The sequence below is a fragment of the Semicossyphus pulcher genome, unplaced genomic scaffold (assembly GCF_022749685.1).
Source record: "Semicossyphus pulcher isolate SPU_LCO1_2020_fin unplaced genomic scaffold, fSemPul1.0.p SCAF_4, whole genome shotgun sequence".
NCBI lineage: Eukaryota > Metazoa > Chordata > Actinopteri > Labriformes > Labridae > Semicossyphus > Semicossyphus pulcher.
Genome location: NW_027211715.1, coordinates 13,128,774 through 13,148,118, shown reverse-complemented (window position 1 = coordinate 13,148,118; position 19,345 = coordinate 13,128,774). Strand labels below are relative to the sequence as shown.

The 19,345-nt window shown below is 41.9% G+C and overlaps 1 protein-coding gene across 1 annotated transcript in view; it reads right to left on the bottom strand.

Annotated features, from left to right (window-relative positions):
* LOC138607113 (neurocan core protein-like) overlaps window positions 1-19,345 on the bottom strand; it is a 69,708-nt gene that overhangs the window by 23,858 nt on the left and 26,505 nt on the right. Inside the window, exon 9 of the mRNA XM_069679671.1 lies at window positions 10,176-10,292. Within this exon, the coding sequence (XP_069535772.1) occupies window positions 10,176-10,292 (117 nt within the window). The remainder of the gene's footprint in view (window positions 1-10,175; window positions 10,293-19,345) is intronic.

Below are 19,345 nucleotides of genomic sequence, written 5' to 3'. Positions count from 1 at the left end.
CATTTCAGATATGTTTTACTTGGCATTTTAAGTCAGTTTAACACAACAATAGTTGCAATTCCCTCTTTTTAAGTTTTCAGAAGTTCATGTGATTGTTTGCTGTTGGTGTTTGTTTTGTAGAGTGCAGTGGAGAGAGAGCAAAGATGCCAGTGGCCCATTCCACTGGGAGCAGTGGAATTTAATTCCACATCTGACCTTTACATTGTGTTTTTCAGAGCTGTTCAACATTTGAGTTAAACTTGTGAAGGAGTGAGAGTCCTGTTTCTGTGAACCTCTCAGACGTAATTGCTGCAGGGAATTGTGAATAACCTCGTCAAACAGAGTTTCATCAAGTGAGAAGACGAAGAGGACAGCAACAATGGCAAATGTTGAACAGACAAAAGAGTTACAGAGCGAAAGAAAGAAATTGATGGGGGAAAGCTAAACATTAAGCCAAGAATGAAGGAGAGTCGATTGATTTTAGACATTATTATGACAATTCACAGAAACACTGTAAACGTATGCACAATAGTGTTGATTCATTATGCAAAAACACAAGCAGAGGATTAAGGGTGAGCAAAAGAAATCTAATGCGTCGGTCTAATTCAGTCTTCAGTTGCCAGTTTGTCCTAACAGAGCAGGAGAAGCAAATTTTTCTACAGACTAAAAATCCTACGAACAGATCAAACATTAGTCTGATCAATTACACAGAGAACCTTTGAACCAGTAAATGCCAACCAGAGACTTCTGACAGGATGCTATGGAGGGCATGAAGGGACAATATTAATGTGACACAGGGAGATTTTGTCAGCTACATGGAAGAAAATGCAAATTCCTGCAGGAATACTCCCAATCAGTCTTCCTGTGACACACAGCAGAAAGAACACACTCTAACAAACACAGTGTGTGCAGGTCTGCAGCCTCATCAACCAGCAGCAGAGACACATCTGCTCTCTTTCTACATTCTCCTCATTACCTCTGAACCACAGCCGTCATTATGTAAAATAAAGAGACGTGACATCCTGTAAAACGGCGTCTTTGAAATGGAAATGTTTGACACACAAAGGTTTTGTGTTTGTCATCTTTCATGGTGTGAAACTCTGGATGATTGACTTCCTTTAGCTAGCTGAGGGGCTTTGACATTTCTGTGCCCTTCTACAGAGATGGATACCTTTGTATTGATCCGCCGCTCGTCCTCACAGCAGGCCCACTCAATGGGCCGTGCTGTGTTGTGTCAATAAAATGTTTGTGTGTGCTGAGTTTGTGCTGGAGCATTAATGAGTCTGAGCATGCAATGAATTTGTATTGTTCATATATATAGGGATGGGGATCATCTGGAGTTTATCGATACCAATACTTTTCGATACTCTTATCGATGCTACTCTCCATCATTTGGTGCAAAAAACAAAGACAAGTCTTTATTAGGGTGTTAGATAATCTGCCTCTGGAAGGGGGGTTGTAACTGGAGTTAAGGGCTGTGCTCGTTGCGCGTCGAAACGATCAAAACCTGTGTGGTTCTGAACGACACTGGCCCTCGACAGCTGCACTTAAAAGTCTTTTACAAAACCGCACCATAAGAAGGTCCATATTTAACAGGAGATGGTGTACCCTTAATCAATGCATTTACAGGAGGGACGCAGAAGCGAGCATGTGTAGATATGCTGCTCACGACAGTAGGTAGCAGAGGTAGCAAGCAAACAACACTGACTGCAAAACCACAGCTTATTTATTAGAACCATGTGTGTTAACTGCATCTTTAGTTTGTCTAATCCCATCTGCAGCATTGCCATCGGAGCCACCGAGGCTCGGAGGCTGCGCTGAGGACGTACTGGCAGTAATGCGAGCAACGGCGTTAGCATTAGCTGCGAGACCACAACAATTCAATGTCATTAGCTGTGTCACAGTCCAGGGGCTGCTGCCTTGTCTGACGCCGGCAGCTTCGTCATCACTCTGGGACGGATGCCAGCTACGTTAGAATGAAATGATTGAATGAAAACGGCATTAACAAGACAGAATGTTAACGGAAAATACCGATTGGAGCACCGTTTGTCCATGAGCTTATCGGTACTGTTGATACCCATCCCTATATGTTTATGTGTGTTGGTGAACAGTGCTGGCAGGTTGCACATAATGTTATGCATAGCGTCACCCCGTCCATTAAGGGGATTGGCTCCTTAGGTTTGTGACATCTCAAACCTGCCAATCTGAAAACATGTTGTTCAGCCTGTCCTTGGTACACTGCAGTTTAAAAGCAGACAGGCCCAGCCATGGAGATGACTGCTTAAGTTGTCCCTGATATGTCTTGTAGCACATGAAAAACATCACATGGAGATGTTTACAAGGTTAACAGCTTGATTTTCACTGGAGGGGGTCTTTAGTAACAAACATAACATGGACTCCTACTGTTAGACATCCTATCAGAGAAAAGTCTGGAGTAAAGTCCTTCATCCTGCTGTCTGCTGGAAACAGAGAAAAAGCTTCATCCCTTTACATTGCTAAGTTGTTGGGAGGAACAAGGATATGTTACCTCACCACTCGCCCCAGACGCAATTACATCTTGGAGCCTTCACGATGTACTGAGAGCCGCGCAGGCAAAGATCCAAACAGTCGGAGTTTAGCAGTCTGTTTAGTGCTCCGAGGGGAAGCGAGCAAAGTGAGCCTTAAACCTGCCTGCAGACATTTCCAACAATCACATCCTGACATGAAATATAAGAACAGAGCAAGAGATGCATCTTAATTCATGGGGTGTGGCAGAGGCGGAAAGTAACAAATTACATCTTAATCTGTAATCTGTTACTCAGTAAAAAACAAGATGTAGGCCTAAATAAAAAAACGGGAAAAAAAATCACGGCGGTAAACAACTGCAGTGAATGATGGGCAGGAGAACAAACTGGCGCTAAATCACAAGGAAGATGGAGAGAAGTCAGACAACAGTGCTGCAGACCCATCTGAAGGTGAAACACTCTCCGCCATGCAGCTTCAACGTCAGGTGAGACCCCGGTATGTCCCCAATCAATCTCGGATCCCATCGGCTATAGTCTGACAATGATATAGCCTCTGGGGACTGGTGAACAAGACTGGAATGCCTGCTGCATTGTTTACAGATAAATAAGGCATTTCTCTTGTGATTGACTTTAATTAACGGGTCTTATCTTTGCCGAAATTTCAACATCATGATGCAGATTAGTAAAAAGTAAAAGCTTTGTCAGGTCTGTCCTCTATGGGAGAAGAAAACTACTTTTAAAATGCTCGTGACACAGCGTCAAGGGAATTTATCTCAAGTTGAATTTTAGATCTAGAACAGATGGTTAGCTGTTAGCATGCAGATGTCTGTTTATAGAGATTAATAAGAAGCTAAATCATCGTCAGATAACGCTGATGGGAGCTGGGATGTCATTACGATGCATTATGTTCCGGCTGCTTTTGCTCTCCACAAGGCCTGTTTTTCCTGCATACGCCGCAGCCTGCTGATACGTGATTGGTCAATACTACTCGGACTACAAGTGTACTACAAACGGAGACCAGAACACTTGCCATCCCGGAAATCCACGTCCCACGTCTGTAAATAGTAGCCCCGATAGATACTTTTCTTTTTTCAATAGTTGTTGACAGGTGGGGACGGGCCCATATGGGCTGCTGGGGTGTACTTTACGGTGGTGAGCAGTATGACTGTCTTTGGTGTTTGTTGGTGAAGAAAAGAAGGATGGTCTATAGAATCCACAATTTATGCCACCTTCAATGGTTGTATTGTTTTGAAATGTTTTATGGGATGGTCTGAACTACAATGACACGTTATACCTCCCTAAGGGTTTTTAAATGTCGTGTGCCGACATGTTTTATTTTGTTATTGCACTTTAATTTGTTTTATTAAAACAAATTAATTAATTAATTAATTTAATTAAAAACAACTAGTTTTGAGATTTATATCTCCTTGTCCTTTTTGCACTACACAGGAGAGAACCCCCCTCCCCTTGTTACAAAAAGTAACTTTTACTTTGAGTACATTTTAAACAAGCTACTTTTTACTTTTACTTGAGTAGATTTTTAGGTAATTGTACTTGCAATTTCATCTAAGTAATAGTACTATTGCTTGAGTAGAATATTTTAGTACTCTTTCCACCTCTGCTACATGGGTATGTGTGTAAGCATTTGTATGTATGTGTGTGTCCAGAGCATGTTTGACACAGGTCTTCCTTTGGTTGACAGCGCTGCAGCAACATTCAGAACAGCCCGGGAAAATGTAATGAGGTGAAGTGTCACAACATCTCACATCACTCTGCTAGCCCTCAGTTCTGACAGCCTGACTCTGACACTGATTTTATGTGTGTGTGTGTTCACTGGCTCCATCTTCACTGTCTGTTTATATCTAGTGTGGGAGGGGGTTTCAGTGGCCAGAAACGAGAAGCCAGGGACAGTGAAGCCGATCCAGCTGCCACAGTGCCTCCAGTATCACAGCCTCACTCTCTATTTCTGTCTCCTCACAGAAGGAGAGAAGGGAGCTGGAGATAGTGGAGGACTTCACAGGAAATGCAGAATAGATTCAGAGAATCACCAGCATTTTCAGCATCTATTTTCTCTCCGTCCCTCTGCAGATCTCTAAATGGCAGCTTTATCCTCCTTGGCCCCTGTGGGTCTCAGCAGGCTAATGTCCTTTGAGTCAGGAGGGTTTACAGGTGTCCCTTTAGGGCTCCTGCTGTTACAGGAGCAGCGTCCCTCAGGGCTGTGTGGGGTTTGGCCTGTTCTCTGAGAACTTATCATTAACACACCTTCCTTCAATAAGACTGCTTAATACATCCACTTTCCTTAGTTGTGCTGCACTTAAAAATAATAACAACTACTCTTAAAGTGGAGCAGTTCCCCGAGGGGTGAACGACAGGCTATTTTCTGCCTACTGTCATTATTTCTGACATACTTCAAGGGGAAATAGTCGAATTAAAATATCTATTTCTATGTTTTTCCTTAGTGCTGTCACAATCAGTTAATCAGTGTCTGACAGGAGTTGGCTCTGATGTTGAATCTTTGAATCTAAATCTGAAGAGAAATCTGTGAACAAAAGAAATGACATAGTAACGAATAGAAGAATTGTTGTTGTAAAGTGGAGTCAGTCCGACTGTCAGTGAAGCTCAGGCATGGTCAAAGACTTTATCCTCCCAATCATCTCTGCTCTCTTTCATGCTTTCTTGCTCCATCTCTCTTATTCTTAGTCTTATTCTTGTATCCTGCTATTTTATTCTAAACCCCGTGCCTGCTGCCATGGAGATGAGGGGAAAAAACATTTGAACTGTTGGGTTAGGTCATTTTTTGGTTTTTATAGTCTAATTAAGTTTGAAGCGGGCAGAGTCGCCTGTCTTGTTTCTGCATGAATGTACAGTCATCTGATTTAAAAGGTTGCTCATTCTTGAGTTCAGCCCACGCTTCTGTTTTATGTAAATCAGTGAGTCACAGAAAAGTACAATCCAGGTCTGAATCATCAGAAAGTCTACGTTCAGGGTCATAAAACAATGAAATCATTGCCCTAAAAGTTTAACTGCTCATCTGACAACTCTGTAACTGATCTATCCTTCATTTAAACTTGTCAGCTATATGACCTGCTAGATTGGGCAGGTTTGCGCTTAAACAACTATAAATCCCTCTGTTGGTCTTTTATCAGCAGCATCAACAGAAAAAAATCATTAAAAATACACATATGCAATCTTTAAACAAATTATTCAGACGCCAATTTTCTACCAGCTTTTTGACCCGGCAACAGGCTAAATGTTAATTACAACAGTTTGCCAAACTCATGTAATTACTGTTAATTATCCACATGTGTAAATTACCCTCTGACAGTTGTGATAGAGCTTTTTCAACATTTTGGCCTATTTGGCCTAAGTTGTAAATGATAACATAAAAAAAGACTGCATTACGTTCAGGTGAGAAAGTGAAACAGTCCCGGTACTGGGCCTGCTGGATGACTGTCATGTGTTGCTTGGACACATGATGGAACAAAGACACCATTAGTGATGTTTCCTTCACCTGTGTTGTTATGAAAGGTCAAATGTCTGACATGAAAAACATCAGTAAAATCAACAACTGCTTGTTGAAACTGTTAATGATATGAATATCTAATTTAAATGCTACTTTGGCTCATTTTGTCAAACTTTTCTTTCAGCCCTAGTTTTCATTGTTGAAAGATGGGAAACACTTTACATTAAGGGTACGATTTATATACTGAAGTAATGCTTACATAATGCTTAACTAATGCATGACTCATGATGATTTAATGCATGAATTAATACAGGATGTCACATGAATTCCTGTTGCTCACCATTAAGAAATGTTGAAGTCACTGGGACTTTATGTGATTAGTTTACACTTAATAGATCATCAATTAAGGAATGCTAACTCAGTTACTTCAAACATTGATTGATATGCAGCCAGTTACAAATGAGTATTAAGACGCCACTTAACTTGGGGGGGGACACAAGTCAAGGAAGTAATGGGGAACTCATGTGAAGTGATGATTTAGTAATGATGAACTCAAAGCAAATACTCCCTTTTAGTAATGTTCATCAATTAATCATTAACAAATGAGAATTAAGACGTGAGCAATGCAACAGCATCCACCACTGACAGAACTCGAAAAGTTTGTTTTTTAACTCCCACATTTTCTAACATGCTATCCAATGTTAGCATGTAAAGCTAGCTAACGTTTAAGTATATAAATTGTACCCTTAATGTAAAGTCTTACTGACAGATGCCATGTATTGGTGATGTCTGACAAACGTGTAGGTGCATTTCCTTCATTATAAACATGTGTTGGATTGATATGAATCAGGTTTTATCACTAGAATTACGCAAAATAAACCAAACAAACAAATGAAAACTAAACTAAAAATGAATAGCAGTAATTAGTCCCTTCTTAAGTTGAGGTCATTTAATGAATAATGAAAAACGTGCAGGATCCAGCATGAACGCAGGCGTTCTTAGGTTTGTGTGCACTCTCATGCATGTAGCATAATGTGATCCATATTTAAACTAGCTGATATAAGTTAGTGTGCCAGTCTGCAGATGTTTCTGTGTCTGCATGTGTGTGTTGTTGTGTGTGTTGTCTCTGAAACGCTGATAAGACCCCTCTGTGTAAAACACAGTTCCTGGTCTTCATGGGAAATCAATTTGTCCCGCTTTCTACGTGGCCTTTATATGCTTCACTTCCTCCTACAGCTGTCACCCAGTGTATACACAGTCAACACACACACACACACACACACACACACACACACACACACACGCTGTGCTAAACCAAACACTTATCAGGCACTTGCATGCATATTCATCCACTGCGCCGACACTTCAGCTGACAAATAAATTATAAAGAAGAGCAGTAAAGAGGAAGCAACTGAAGGAGGCAAGTGTGTGAACGTGTGTGTCAATGTATGCATGTGTGCATGAGAGGGAGACTGAGGAAGAGTCTGTGTGTCTATTTTTGTGTATATCACTGCTTTTATATATGCAAATGTACATCACTTTCTGAGTCAGCTGCAGGCCGAGAAGCTCCAATCAGGCTCTCCTGGTGGTGTTGGCAGGACTGGGGTAAGAATATGAGAGGTGGTGGTGGCAGTGGAGAGGATGCAGCCAATCATTGTGCTGAATAAGAAATCCAGTGCTGTGGATGAATTAATGAGGCATGTGGATACGGGCTGAGCCAGCCAATCACAGCTCCTCAGCTGCTGACAAACTGAGACAAACTGCTGCTCATCAATCAGACCACAGACACACACTGCGTCATTTACACACTCACTGTCCCATCCAGCCTCATGCATGCTTCATCTGACTCACTGTACTGAGTTATATGTTGAGCAGTTGGGAAGAAAAATACATCATCAGTCACATACATCATTCTGGCATTGTTGTATCTGCATGGGAGCACTGTCCTTGGACATACTGTTGCTATTTTAAGGCAATCTCATGTTCCCAACGCTCGTTCACCTATTTAATGGTCTGCAATTCAAACATTTGTTCAATTCATTTAGGGAATTACACCATCTCGATTTATTCATCAAAGTCAGATCAATAAGATTAAAAAGCAGTGATTTCCTGGATTCTTGTTGTTACCATGAGGTGGAGACGTAAGGATATCACTAACCCGGGTCTGGAAATAGCACTTTGCAAGTCTTTTTGTCAAGCAAAGCTATCTGGATGCTAACAGCTTTATTTGAAAAGGGAAGAAAATTGATCAAGTGTATTTCATCTACACATATTCCACCAAACTGTTCGGCCACACAGCTCTCACAGACTCTGAGCTGTCGATTTAGCAGTAAGTGATTAGTTTACCTACTGCAGCTAAAAAATGGTCTAGTGATGAAACTTAACATAAAAAATGTACGGTTAGATTTTAGAGTTTAGCTATGAGGGGGGCAGTAAAGTTGAGTTGAAACAACATTTTATCTTGACTCTCATCTCCAGTATCTAGCTGCCACATATACTGACACATTTCAAGTGAATGACGATAGGCAGGTGGGACATTACAAATGGAATCTGATTTGAAGCAAGCATGTCACAACAAACATGGAGCATTACAGTGACCCAGATTATCTGTCAGGAAGAGAAACGAGGCCTGTCATATGCTCTATGTTTATGCTGAACCAGTCCACTTTGAATGCCTTGTGCATAATTTGGAGCTGTCACCCATACTACTTTCTAGACCACAGTATTTTGGGCAAAAGAAACAGGGTTTAAGGTGGCACCCAAAGATAACTAATAAATCTAATCAACTATGCCTCTAAAGTTTACCTTAAAGTGTAACTGCACCTACAGGTCTGACCATAACTCCACCTCCTGAACAATTTTGAAAAATGCTCAAAGTGGGTAAGGGGCTGAGAGGGGGGATGGAGGGGGGTGGGTGTGTCCGGCAGCTCAGTGATGTCCGCTCCCCTGGCCAGAGAAAAATGGAGAGCGACACAGAGTCACAGAGGGATCTTTTGAGGTGGAGGACTTCTCCCCTCCAGAGTCCCCTGAAGAGCACTTTAGTGTGGTGGAGGATCGTGGTGGTCCAGAGCCCTATCAGTTTTAGCCGTTGGCTCCAGCCCCACTAATGCCTGAAGTCAGAGCTTTCAGAGCAGAGGCAATGCAAGTGCAAGAGAGAATGGGCGCCGTCTCTGAGTGGTAACGGACCGCCCACCTCTGATTGACAGGTGTTAACATTATTTTAAAAAATACATTTCATGATGTAATTTTGTCCCAAACGGTCGTCTCCATGTCACCATAGGCTGGCAAGGTCCAGGGCTGATTTAAAACAGTACATGGCATGTTTAAGCCATTTCCGACCCATGAAATGCTGATTTTTATAAATTTGGTAAGAATTGTCGATATTAACTCCAGCATTGATGCATTTCATCACAGTACAGCAATATAATTTAGATTACAGCTCCAAAAACATGTTTAAGTGTGCAGTTTTCCTAGAGGTGTTTTTCTCTGGAAATAGGAAGTGTAACCTTTGACATGGGAGCTGGGAAATGGACTGAAGGAAATGAGATCTGAAGATTTGAGATGGAACACAAATGAAGGCAGACTTTACTTCCAGTTTAGTCCCCTATAACAGCACTGTGTTAAGCCTGTATAATTGTGGTCAAGCTTTTGCTCTGTAAGACAATTAACTGTTTTGCCTTTGGCTATAATAAATATTGTAAACATCAGATATGCAGCTGTTGAGCAACATAATCAACATCACAGCACTTGGAAAGGCGATTAAAAACTGAAGTAAAGACACGTAAGTGCAGAAGTAACAAATAAATAAATATTCTATAGAAGTTTTTCTCTCCATCAATGAGGCTGAAATGTCATCATTTATTCCAATTGCTTCTAAAATGCAACCAGGTTTTGTTTAATTTAATAACAAACCCAAAACAAACTGACGACAGAAAATCATTGCAAACATAAGTGTGTAATTGATGCACTTAACATGCATTTGTCACAGATTATTGATTCAACAGCAGATTGTTGATTGATTTCCAAATGACATACCTACATTTTGCAAACTGAGCTGCATACTTCTTCTGGGGTTGGACTATCTGATGTTTCCCCCATAGCACCTCATAGTACATCTTGTATGTTATCCCAACATATGCGTGTCTCTCCTCCTCTTATGCCACAATGTGACACAGCATCTGTGTGATGCTGCTGACCTCTGAGGTCTCCCTCACCCGGCGATGACTCACCGATCTCGCAGCTCTCTCCAGAGAAGCCCTGAGGACAGTAGCAGCTATAGCCGTCACCTTCTTGCAGGCAGCTCCCTCCGTGGAGACACGGGTTGGTCTGGCAGGGGTTATTGTCAACTGTAGAGAGAGAGAGAGCGGGAAACAAGCACAAGGGTTAACTGCGAAATGTTGCGTCATTCAATGTTGCCAAACTACCACAGGCAGTGAGCCGACATTATGCTCCTCTTATTATCCTTATTGAGCCCGTCCTCCCCCTGCTCTCTGACAGAGGTAAAGACTAGAGTTGGCAGACAGTCCTTAGACTTGTCCCTGTCTCTATGACTTTCTACAAGGAGACAGATCAGCTGTTGTTGCGTCTGGCTCCAGTTAGACTGATTCCCGCCAAGCAAAGGACAAAGCTGAGTCGACCCCCTCATGTTGTTCTCCTGCCTCTCATTCCAAGTCCTCCTGATGAGCCGAGGTCCTCATAAATCAGCTGATCATCACCCACTCGTGCATACTGGTGCAGGGAACTACTTTTATGGCACATTTCTGCGTTGGAGGAAAGTAATAAAAATATTTTACGTTGCTGGGCTTTAACTCTGTGCCACTTGGAGGGAAATGTTTGGCTGACGAATGGTGGAGATTTTTATATTGTCATAATTATTGCTCTTATATTTTAGGATGGGACAGAGGGAGGAGGGTTCGACAAGGACAGTTAGTGAGTAGAGCAGTCATAATTTTTATTCTGTGTGCACAACAGGACTGTAGGGACCTGCTAGATTAACTGGCTTTTTATTATCCAATCCTGATAGGACTGCAGCCCCTGACACAATCTGTCAGGCCATCTAACACACTGCATCTTCTCCATAATAACAGCCACACTAACCTAATGATGTATGAGCAGAGAGATGCGGTGCGTGTGTGTGTGTATTTCTGGATGTTTGTGTGACCCTGACTCATGGCAGGCCGATGATATATACAGTAACGTCAGTGTGTGTTCAATTTCCTGTGAAACAGGGAGACAGACCACTGCTGCAGAGAGGCTGCTGTTGATACACCGGGCAGGCGAGATGATGAAAGACTGACTTTGAAAATGCAGAAAAGTGATTCACTGAAAGAAGAAAAGCGTTAGAGATAGACTCATTTGTTAAATCAACAGCAGGGTTGGGAAAAAAAATAGTGTACGTGAAGTGAAAACATTACTTTTCAAGGTTAATGATGTACGGATGGTAAAAAAGGAAAGTGTTCAGCAGTGTATGAAACACATAAAAATGCAGGATGTGATCACTTTTAGCAGGGTGGGTCAGGTGATGAAGGAGGGGAAATGTGGAAAAAGTCTTTCGTGACATTTAATGGAGTCTGAAATATTTTTTGTGGGTGCTTGTTTTTTCATCATACTGTAAATATGGCAGCCACTAAATCTAACAGCAGACATGATTGATTATACAAACTAGTTAAAATGGACGCTGATAGAACAGGGAAAGACAATAGGGAAAGTCTGTTTAGCAATAAATACATAATTAAATATGACTAGAGTCCACAGTCATGCTCTTGTACTTAAGTACAGAACTTCCACAGCAACCCATAAAATATTTGTTTCCCTCCTCACCTGCCTCTCTTCCTACAGTTCACTTCCTTGTCTCTCCTCTCCTCATCCCTGATTTGCTCCTGTTTGCACTTGTTGTCTCCCCTCGTTAGCCTGATTGAGTTCACCTGTTCACTCCCTGTTTAAAGACTGCTCTGCCTTTCACTCACTCTTTTGACTTCACATGGGGCGGCAGGTCAGTCATGATTATTTTATGTCTATATTTATTTACATTATTCATTGATATTTATTTCAGAGACTGTAATATGACATATTGTTATATTATGGTGTCTGTTGTCTTTCAGATGTGATACATCCCTGCATGTTTTGTTCTTTTATTGTTAAAATGCAATTCGTTGATTTTGGAGAAATAAACCTTGCTCAGAGGTTTGACATTTATTGGCTGGATTTAATACATAAGGGCCTTTAACTAACCTCCTACTGAACAGTCAAATGTCTGTGCAGCATTTTGTTGCATAGGGGTTGATACATTTTACCCCTTATGAGTGAATACCTGCTGGTGGCGCTAAAGGAAATACCTAAGGATCATCATAGTCCTGATAAATTATTCTCGGGGGACCATGAAGGTCTGTAGCATGAATGTTGAAATTGTTAATTGGCCGCTTAATTCCTCCTGGGACCTTTATGCTGCTGATCCATGTTAAAAGTGACAGGTGTCAATGAATGATGTGACGAATAAAAATGCACTTTGCACGAATAAAGAGCACCTGACTCTGAAGGGAAATGACCAATTCTAAACAAACTACATAATGGTCACAAAGGTAGGTATGCTGTCAAACTGCCAGATCCTTCAGAGACCACTAAAAATGTATTACCTTTCTTCTTTGCATTTGGAACATCTCAAAGTACCCCTGTCTACCCCCCTATGCATTCATCTCTCACACTTGCCAGTGAGTCAAGCTTACAGTGGCAGGATTAACTTTGAAATCTGCATGAAATTTTGGTATTAAACTTAAGCTGAATCACTTTGAATCACAGCTCAGGCGGACATGTTTCCTCTGCCGAGGAGAAGGCAGTGATGCACAGTGTAACTGACAGCTGAGGACCAGGGTCATCAAGCCGCTTTGGAGAGGAAAACTTCAGTAGTAAAGGGTGAACTTCTCGTTACTATTCTCCCTGTCACACCACAGATGGTCTAACATTGACTTTAGCTTATGTTGCTTTCTGTGTTAATACCACATAAGGTTTTATTGCTGTCTTGAAAAACTGGAGTATGTTAAAGTAATCCATAAACTTCCCAGGATTTAAGTGAATGGCATCACCAACTGTTTATAGGTATGTGTGCATGTAATGCCTTCAAACCGTTAAGTTTATTCCTATTGGTCCAATTTACTTCACAAAATGAACCATTATTGACACAATTAGACCACTTCCAGCTTAATTACCTTAATGATGTGAAAGGGACTTTTCTTCAGCTACCATCCACCACCACTGAAACTGTGGCTGTGCTGTCTGTGGTGATACAGACTGAGAGGAGAGCTGAGCTGCAGCAGAATAGGACATTGATCCAATCTGCAGACAATTAGTAACGACTTATTACACACAAATGAGACTGTTCACCATCTGTCCACAGAGGCTTGCAGTCTCAGTGCCGACGTCATGTGTACAGTGTGCAGACATGAAGCAGCAGTTATGGATTGTGTGACTACAGCAACATATCATGGAAGTGGTCTTGGAATGTAAAGTCAGGGCAGTGATTTCTGTGGATGACCTTTTTGCTGTTTTCAAAATGTGTGGGTGTATGCAAGATAAAAACCAGATGGCAGCATAGCAGAGAGAAATGTTGGGAGAGAGGCTGGTCCATTGGAGAGAGGTAATAAGTTTAGAGAGAGAAGCACAAGAATGAGAGAGAGAAAAGCAAGGGATGGACAGAACGTCACAGAGGGAGCTATCAGACACTTCCTCCTCTCTTCATGCTCGCTGCTAGCTTATGATTAATTACACACTGGACTAAAAATAGGTTGTTCCTTCCATTCCTACTGCCTGTCTGTCTTTTTCTGTGTGAGGAACAGAGACAGAAAATGATGAAGAGATGAAGCAAAAGTCAGTGAGGAAGAGGAGGGAAGAGGGAGACAGTCTGTGTAGTCCTTAACTTTATGAAACCGACACATGGAGATATAAAAAAGAGAAATATTAGGCAGAGATGTGGACTTCAGACTTAGTGACTTGGACACGAGTCAAATCAAGTCACTGTGTGACTTGCGACTTGACTTGACAAAAAATAAATGACTTTAGACTCGACTAGACTTGAGGTTTGATGACTCGGATGACTTGAGTGTGTTCATAAGTTTGAATGTTTCTGTCTAACTATAAAGTATGTATGCAGCGCAGACTGGGTATCATGATTGGACTACTCAAAAAGCTCCCCGGTATTTGACTGTCATGATTGGATGACTGGCTGTCAGTCAAACTCCTCGCTATGGCAACACGCAACATCAAAGCCCCCCGCTGCTTGATGTTTTTTCCCCAAAGAGAAGCCTCATCAGTCGTACTCGTTACTACTCAATACGTTCTCAGAGCAGACCATCATCGTGGCTGCGTCTGTGCCAAGATAATACAGATACAATTCATCGTCATACTTTTTGAACAGGTTGTGTAAAATGGCCAATAATATCATTATTAGACGGGCTGCTAATACCTTGTCTTTTCTCTTTATAAAGACTGGGTACTACAGGTAAGAGTGCTGGATCTTGGGTGGGAAAAAAAGTGACTTGACTTGCCTTAACTAGAACAAGAAAAAATGACTCGATAACTTGCTAAAGACTTGAACCAAATGACTTGAGACTTACTTGGGACCTGATATTAGGCCTTGCATAGGCCTAACATAGGTTAAGCTTTCAAAGCTAAGTCACTCACAATATAGATGATGTTGAGTCTTTTTCCCTGACACTGAGCAGATACTGCAACACATCCTCAGTCTTGTGCAGAATTTCTTGAGAAATCTTCCTGTTGATTATTTTACTTTTCTTTGGGATCATCTTAAATCTCTTTTAGTCTCAGTGGAGAGATTATTTTAGTGTTTTGGAATATTTAGTAAGCTACTCCCTGATGTCAACTCATACATACACCAGGATTAAGAAAAGAAAAGAGGATTGTGATAAAAGTTTCCTGCATCCCATGAGGTGTGAAGCTGAGTGGTTAGCAAATTCAACATAATGGAAGCCTGCAGAAAAGGTTGTGCTGAAAGAAACACTTAACTCGGCACAAGTAAACCTGTAGCACACACACATTTACACAGCAAAACTGCACACACGCACTTTACATTTACTGTATATTCACCTGCTTATCGCCCGGCACGTTGCTGTGCTGGGACTCACTGAAGCTTGTAATAGCTTTGCTGAGACAGAGATCATGCTTTGGCCTGTTCAAGTCTCCCCCATCTATGAGCGTGACGAGCCATCGCCTGGGCCCAGCAAGAGCTCCCCTGTTAAAGTTTAAAGCTACAGTACGTCTCTAAAAGGTGCTGAGGCTCACAGAGCAGTTAGAGACATATGGACGTCTGAGCTAAACTGCAAAGTACGGCCTTAAATACAGTCGTTGCATCATCACTGTGATGGCTCGATGAGTCCGTAGTGTGAAATATTCATATTGTAACTGCTCTGCTTTCTGCTGATGATGTCAGCGCCCCAGCAGTCAGTCTGCAGAGTCAGACAATCGATTGTGTGCAGAGGCTGACAGTCTGCAGCGTGGACTATTACATTTAACTCTTCATCCCTACAGTCCATGAGGTCGTAAACAGGACAGGTCAGCGTGCCTGGACTCCCTGAAACTAGGGAGCCTCCACCTCTCCCTTTAACCCACTGCACCAGCTGTCAGTCTGATCCAGTGGAGAGAAAAAATAAATCCCCAGGGTCGCATAATGATTATGAGAAAGAAAAGAACAAGGTGTGCTTCACAATATTTTTCTAATACATGCTTTAGCAAGTGATATCCTGGATGGCTTTTATACCTTATTAACCTCTTACTCCAATTACAGGGGTCAGAAGCCAGAATGGATGGGAACCACTGGTCTCCCTGGATATACTCCACCATTCAGCAAGGGAAATTACAGTTTAAATTAGGTATAGACTATAATTAATTAAAAGGGACCTTGTAGAGCATGTGAATGTTTGGACAAGTGGTTGTAAAAACCACAAACTACAATTATCTATCCAAAAGGTCTCAAGCAGTATAAATTCATCTGTTGCATATAATAATTCTAATGTTAACCTCTACTGATCTCCCCATCACAGGGAGATCAGAGCACCTGGGCAGCTGCTGAGCGTTCCCAAGCTGGCAGGAAGTCACTGCTCAAGGACAACAAACATCTCAGATACTTGTTGAATCAGGGCTTGAGCCCAGATTGACCACTTGAAAGGCTGCAGACGCCTCCCTGCATCTTTTGGGAGTGTGCCCATATCTTACAGGTTGCAGGTGGAGCAGGTGTAGCGATGTGATGACTGTAGCGAGCCCGAGCAGAGCGGCCTCTGACAAACAAGGATTGATGAGCTCTGCAGGGGAGGGAGCAGCTATTTCTGTCTGTCTGACCACATGCAGGGGCGCTGTCTATCTGCATTATACACCTGTGTGTACAAGACAGAGTGTGTTTAGGTGTGAAAGGGTGACCGCAGTCTCTGATGTTTCACATGTAATACATTACAGTAATGCATAACTTATTACTGAGCATGCTGAGCTGGATTACTCAAATGACTCAGATGAACATCCGATATATTAAACTGTTCCAACTTATTATTTATTTACATAGTGATGTCAATTTTCACTTATACAGTATCTTTATGGTGTCAGTCAACACTACATGTGTAGGTGACATAAAAAAAGATGGAGCAACAAGAAGTCATATAAAATGTGATTAAAAATTCACATGAACAGTTTTCCATTTTCAGCTTCATCTCTTTTGAGCTGTATGAAATATTTTCCTCCTCCCTGCAAAAGCAAACACACACATACACAAGGTATGAAAGGGTATGACACTTCAGCAATCAGCGACAGCACCGGAAGCCTGAGACAGCAGAAAGCAGCCGCTGCTCTCTTAGTGAGCACCTCATGAACCGAGCGTCTCACTGAATCAGCCCAGGGAGGAACATGCCAGAGATTCAATACGACCCGATTCAGCAGGAACGCACGGCCACACAGATGAAGAAACTGAGGGTCTGTTGTTATAAGAGGGGCATCTCTATTGGTCCTAAATAAATTGCATTATCTGGTTTGTCAGAGTGGCAGGGAAAAAAATCCATCCTGGTTTATCATCAACACATTCTATCCACCTTGAATTTCCCTTCTCTTCTCTTTAATGCGTCTTTGCTCTCTCTTTTCAGGGCTTGAAACAACTGCATATTTTATAAGCAGACAAGACTGGAAGAAGGCTGCGAAAAAATAGGAACATGCAACTGTTACCGTCATTGATGTTTCATGAATTATTCATACTCCACATGGCAACTGAAAGAACATGCATTGTTATAGTACATGAAGTTAGTGCAATGAACACGCATGGATGCAAATTAAAATGCCTTCTAAATGATGTAGGGATGTACGCACAGTTCCAGCCTTTAATACAATCAGACCACATTTTCTCAAGAGTTTTAAAGTGGCACAAAAAGTGAAAGATTCAAATGTACTTTGCCATCAGTTTGTCATTTTGGTGCCCTCACAGCAAGTACAGGATGAAAAAAGTGTGTGATGAGATGCAACAGATAGAGACTACATGCAAATGAATTGTGTTCATATTCAGGCTAAATTTAGGTCTGCAAGTCATTAGACATGCTTCGCCATAGATATGCGATGTTCCGAGTTACAATACAAAATGGACATACAATAAAAAGCAAGGCAAAAGCATCATAAAAAGCAAAATTATTACAGTACAGCCAGACTGTGCTATGAGTAATGTATCTGTTATCTGTGATCTCGTCCTCTGCTTGTTGACTGAATGAAAGCTTCAGCCTCAGTTGATTAAATCCCTCCAGCGCTCTGACGGCACCGGGACAGACAGTCTGTACATCTAATTGAAAAGTGCTCCTGCTCCGCTGTGGTAACCTTTATAAAATCATCTACAACCGTTACCAGGCTGCTGCAAAACAACCACACAAGCATCCGTGAACATGGAATTAGTTCCGTATAACTCCGTATGTATCTGCGAGTTACAGCCGCTCCTATGATGTGGAACTCTCTCCCTTTTTTCAGTCACTGGCAAGGCTGAGTTAATTTCTTTTTTAAATCCCTTTTGTTTATCTGCGAACCACGTTACATGATCAGGTCAAATCATTAAAGCGATAATATTACAGGGTTAAAGGATGTTGTTCTGATTAGAGGTGTTTGTTTGAAATGAAATGATTGTTAAATTTGAACTCTGGTCATCGCGTCCTTTATATGTCCGGTCTTTAGAGCCGTTTTGTGTATTTTACAGAGGCCGTACCACACCGTAAAAAGTATTTTTGATTATTAAAAAGCTATTTTTAAATTGTAAATGTCTGTATTCATTCTGTTTAAACTTATAAGTTGTAACTCAGGAATCAAGCAGTGCAAAATAAAACCATACATCACCATGGACAACAAGCTGACTTTTAATTTCTCCACAACTAATTTGAATTAAACACAAGATAATTGTGCCCTAATGATAAGGATAAGCGCTCAGTGAAGAAACCCCCTCCCCTTGTGCCCTCATCCCAATACTATAATTAACCTACCACATGGCCCTTAGTGGTCACCACAACCCAAGCAACATTGCCAACTTCAACAGACCCGGGCTCCGTTCATACGAGCTCCAGGCATTGACAACGCTGATAATACAACAATGTTTTAAACACAAAAGAGAAAAATAGAGAGAGATGGATAAAGAGAGGTGTGTCAGAAAGCAGAACACTTGCCCCCGCCAGATGGGGCCGTACGATAGAAAGAGTGGACAGAGTTCAGAAAGGGGGTGAAGGAGGTAGAGTCAAGGGGAGACGTCTTGACTGCTCCTCATCCAAAGGAGAAATAATAAGAACAAAATTTGTGTAGCTGCTCAACAGGGATGTTAGCAATAATCTGATTGGCTAGTATTCTTGGACACAAATTCACTGACCTAGTGTGGAGTGTAGTTTGTTGTGAATTTGCCATCACAAAGAGCCCTGAATCAGAAAGAAAAATCACAGAAATGTTGGATCTTCTCCCTGCAGCTTGTTTGTATCCCACTGAGGTTACTATCAGCTATTTGTTCTGACAGCAGATCACCACGATTGGAAGTAAGCAGCTGTGGGCAGGAGGTTTGCCTGTAGACCTGTTTAAAACTCAACAAAGAAGAACTACTTTGCATGACCCTCACAGCTCTCCTGCCAGCTAAAACTCAAATCTTCATATCAACCCCCCCTCCCCCCTCTGCCTTTTCCTGTCTAGGAGTGCTCCCTGCTGGGACACATCTGTGGGTGTAGGATGGAGGGACCCCTCAACCCTTCCACCCACTGCTGCTGCTGCATGTTTTGTGACTGACGCTGGGAGCCAAACACCCCCCGCCACTGCTCCGCCTTCTCTGTCGGTGGGAGTGAAGTCAGGCAACGTGGCAGCTCCAAAACCCCGGCTGGGTGCTCTCATCCTCCTCTTCAGCCAGAAG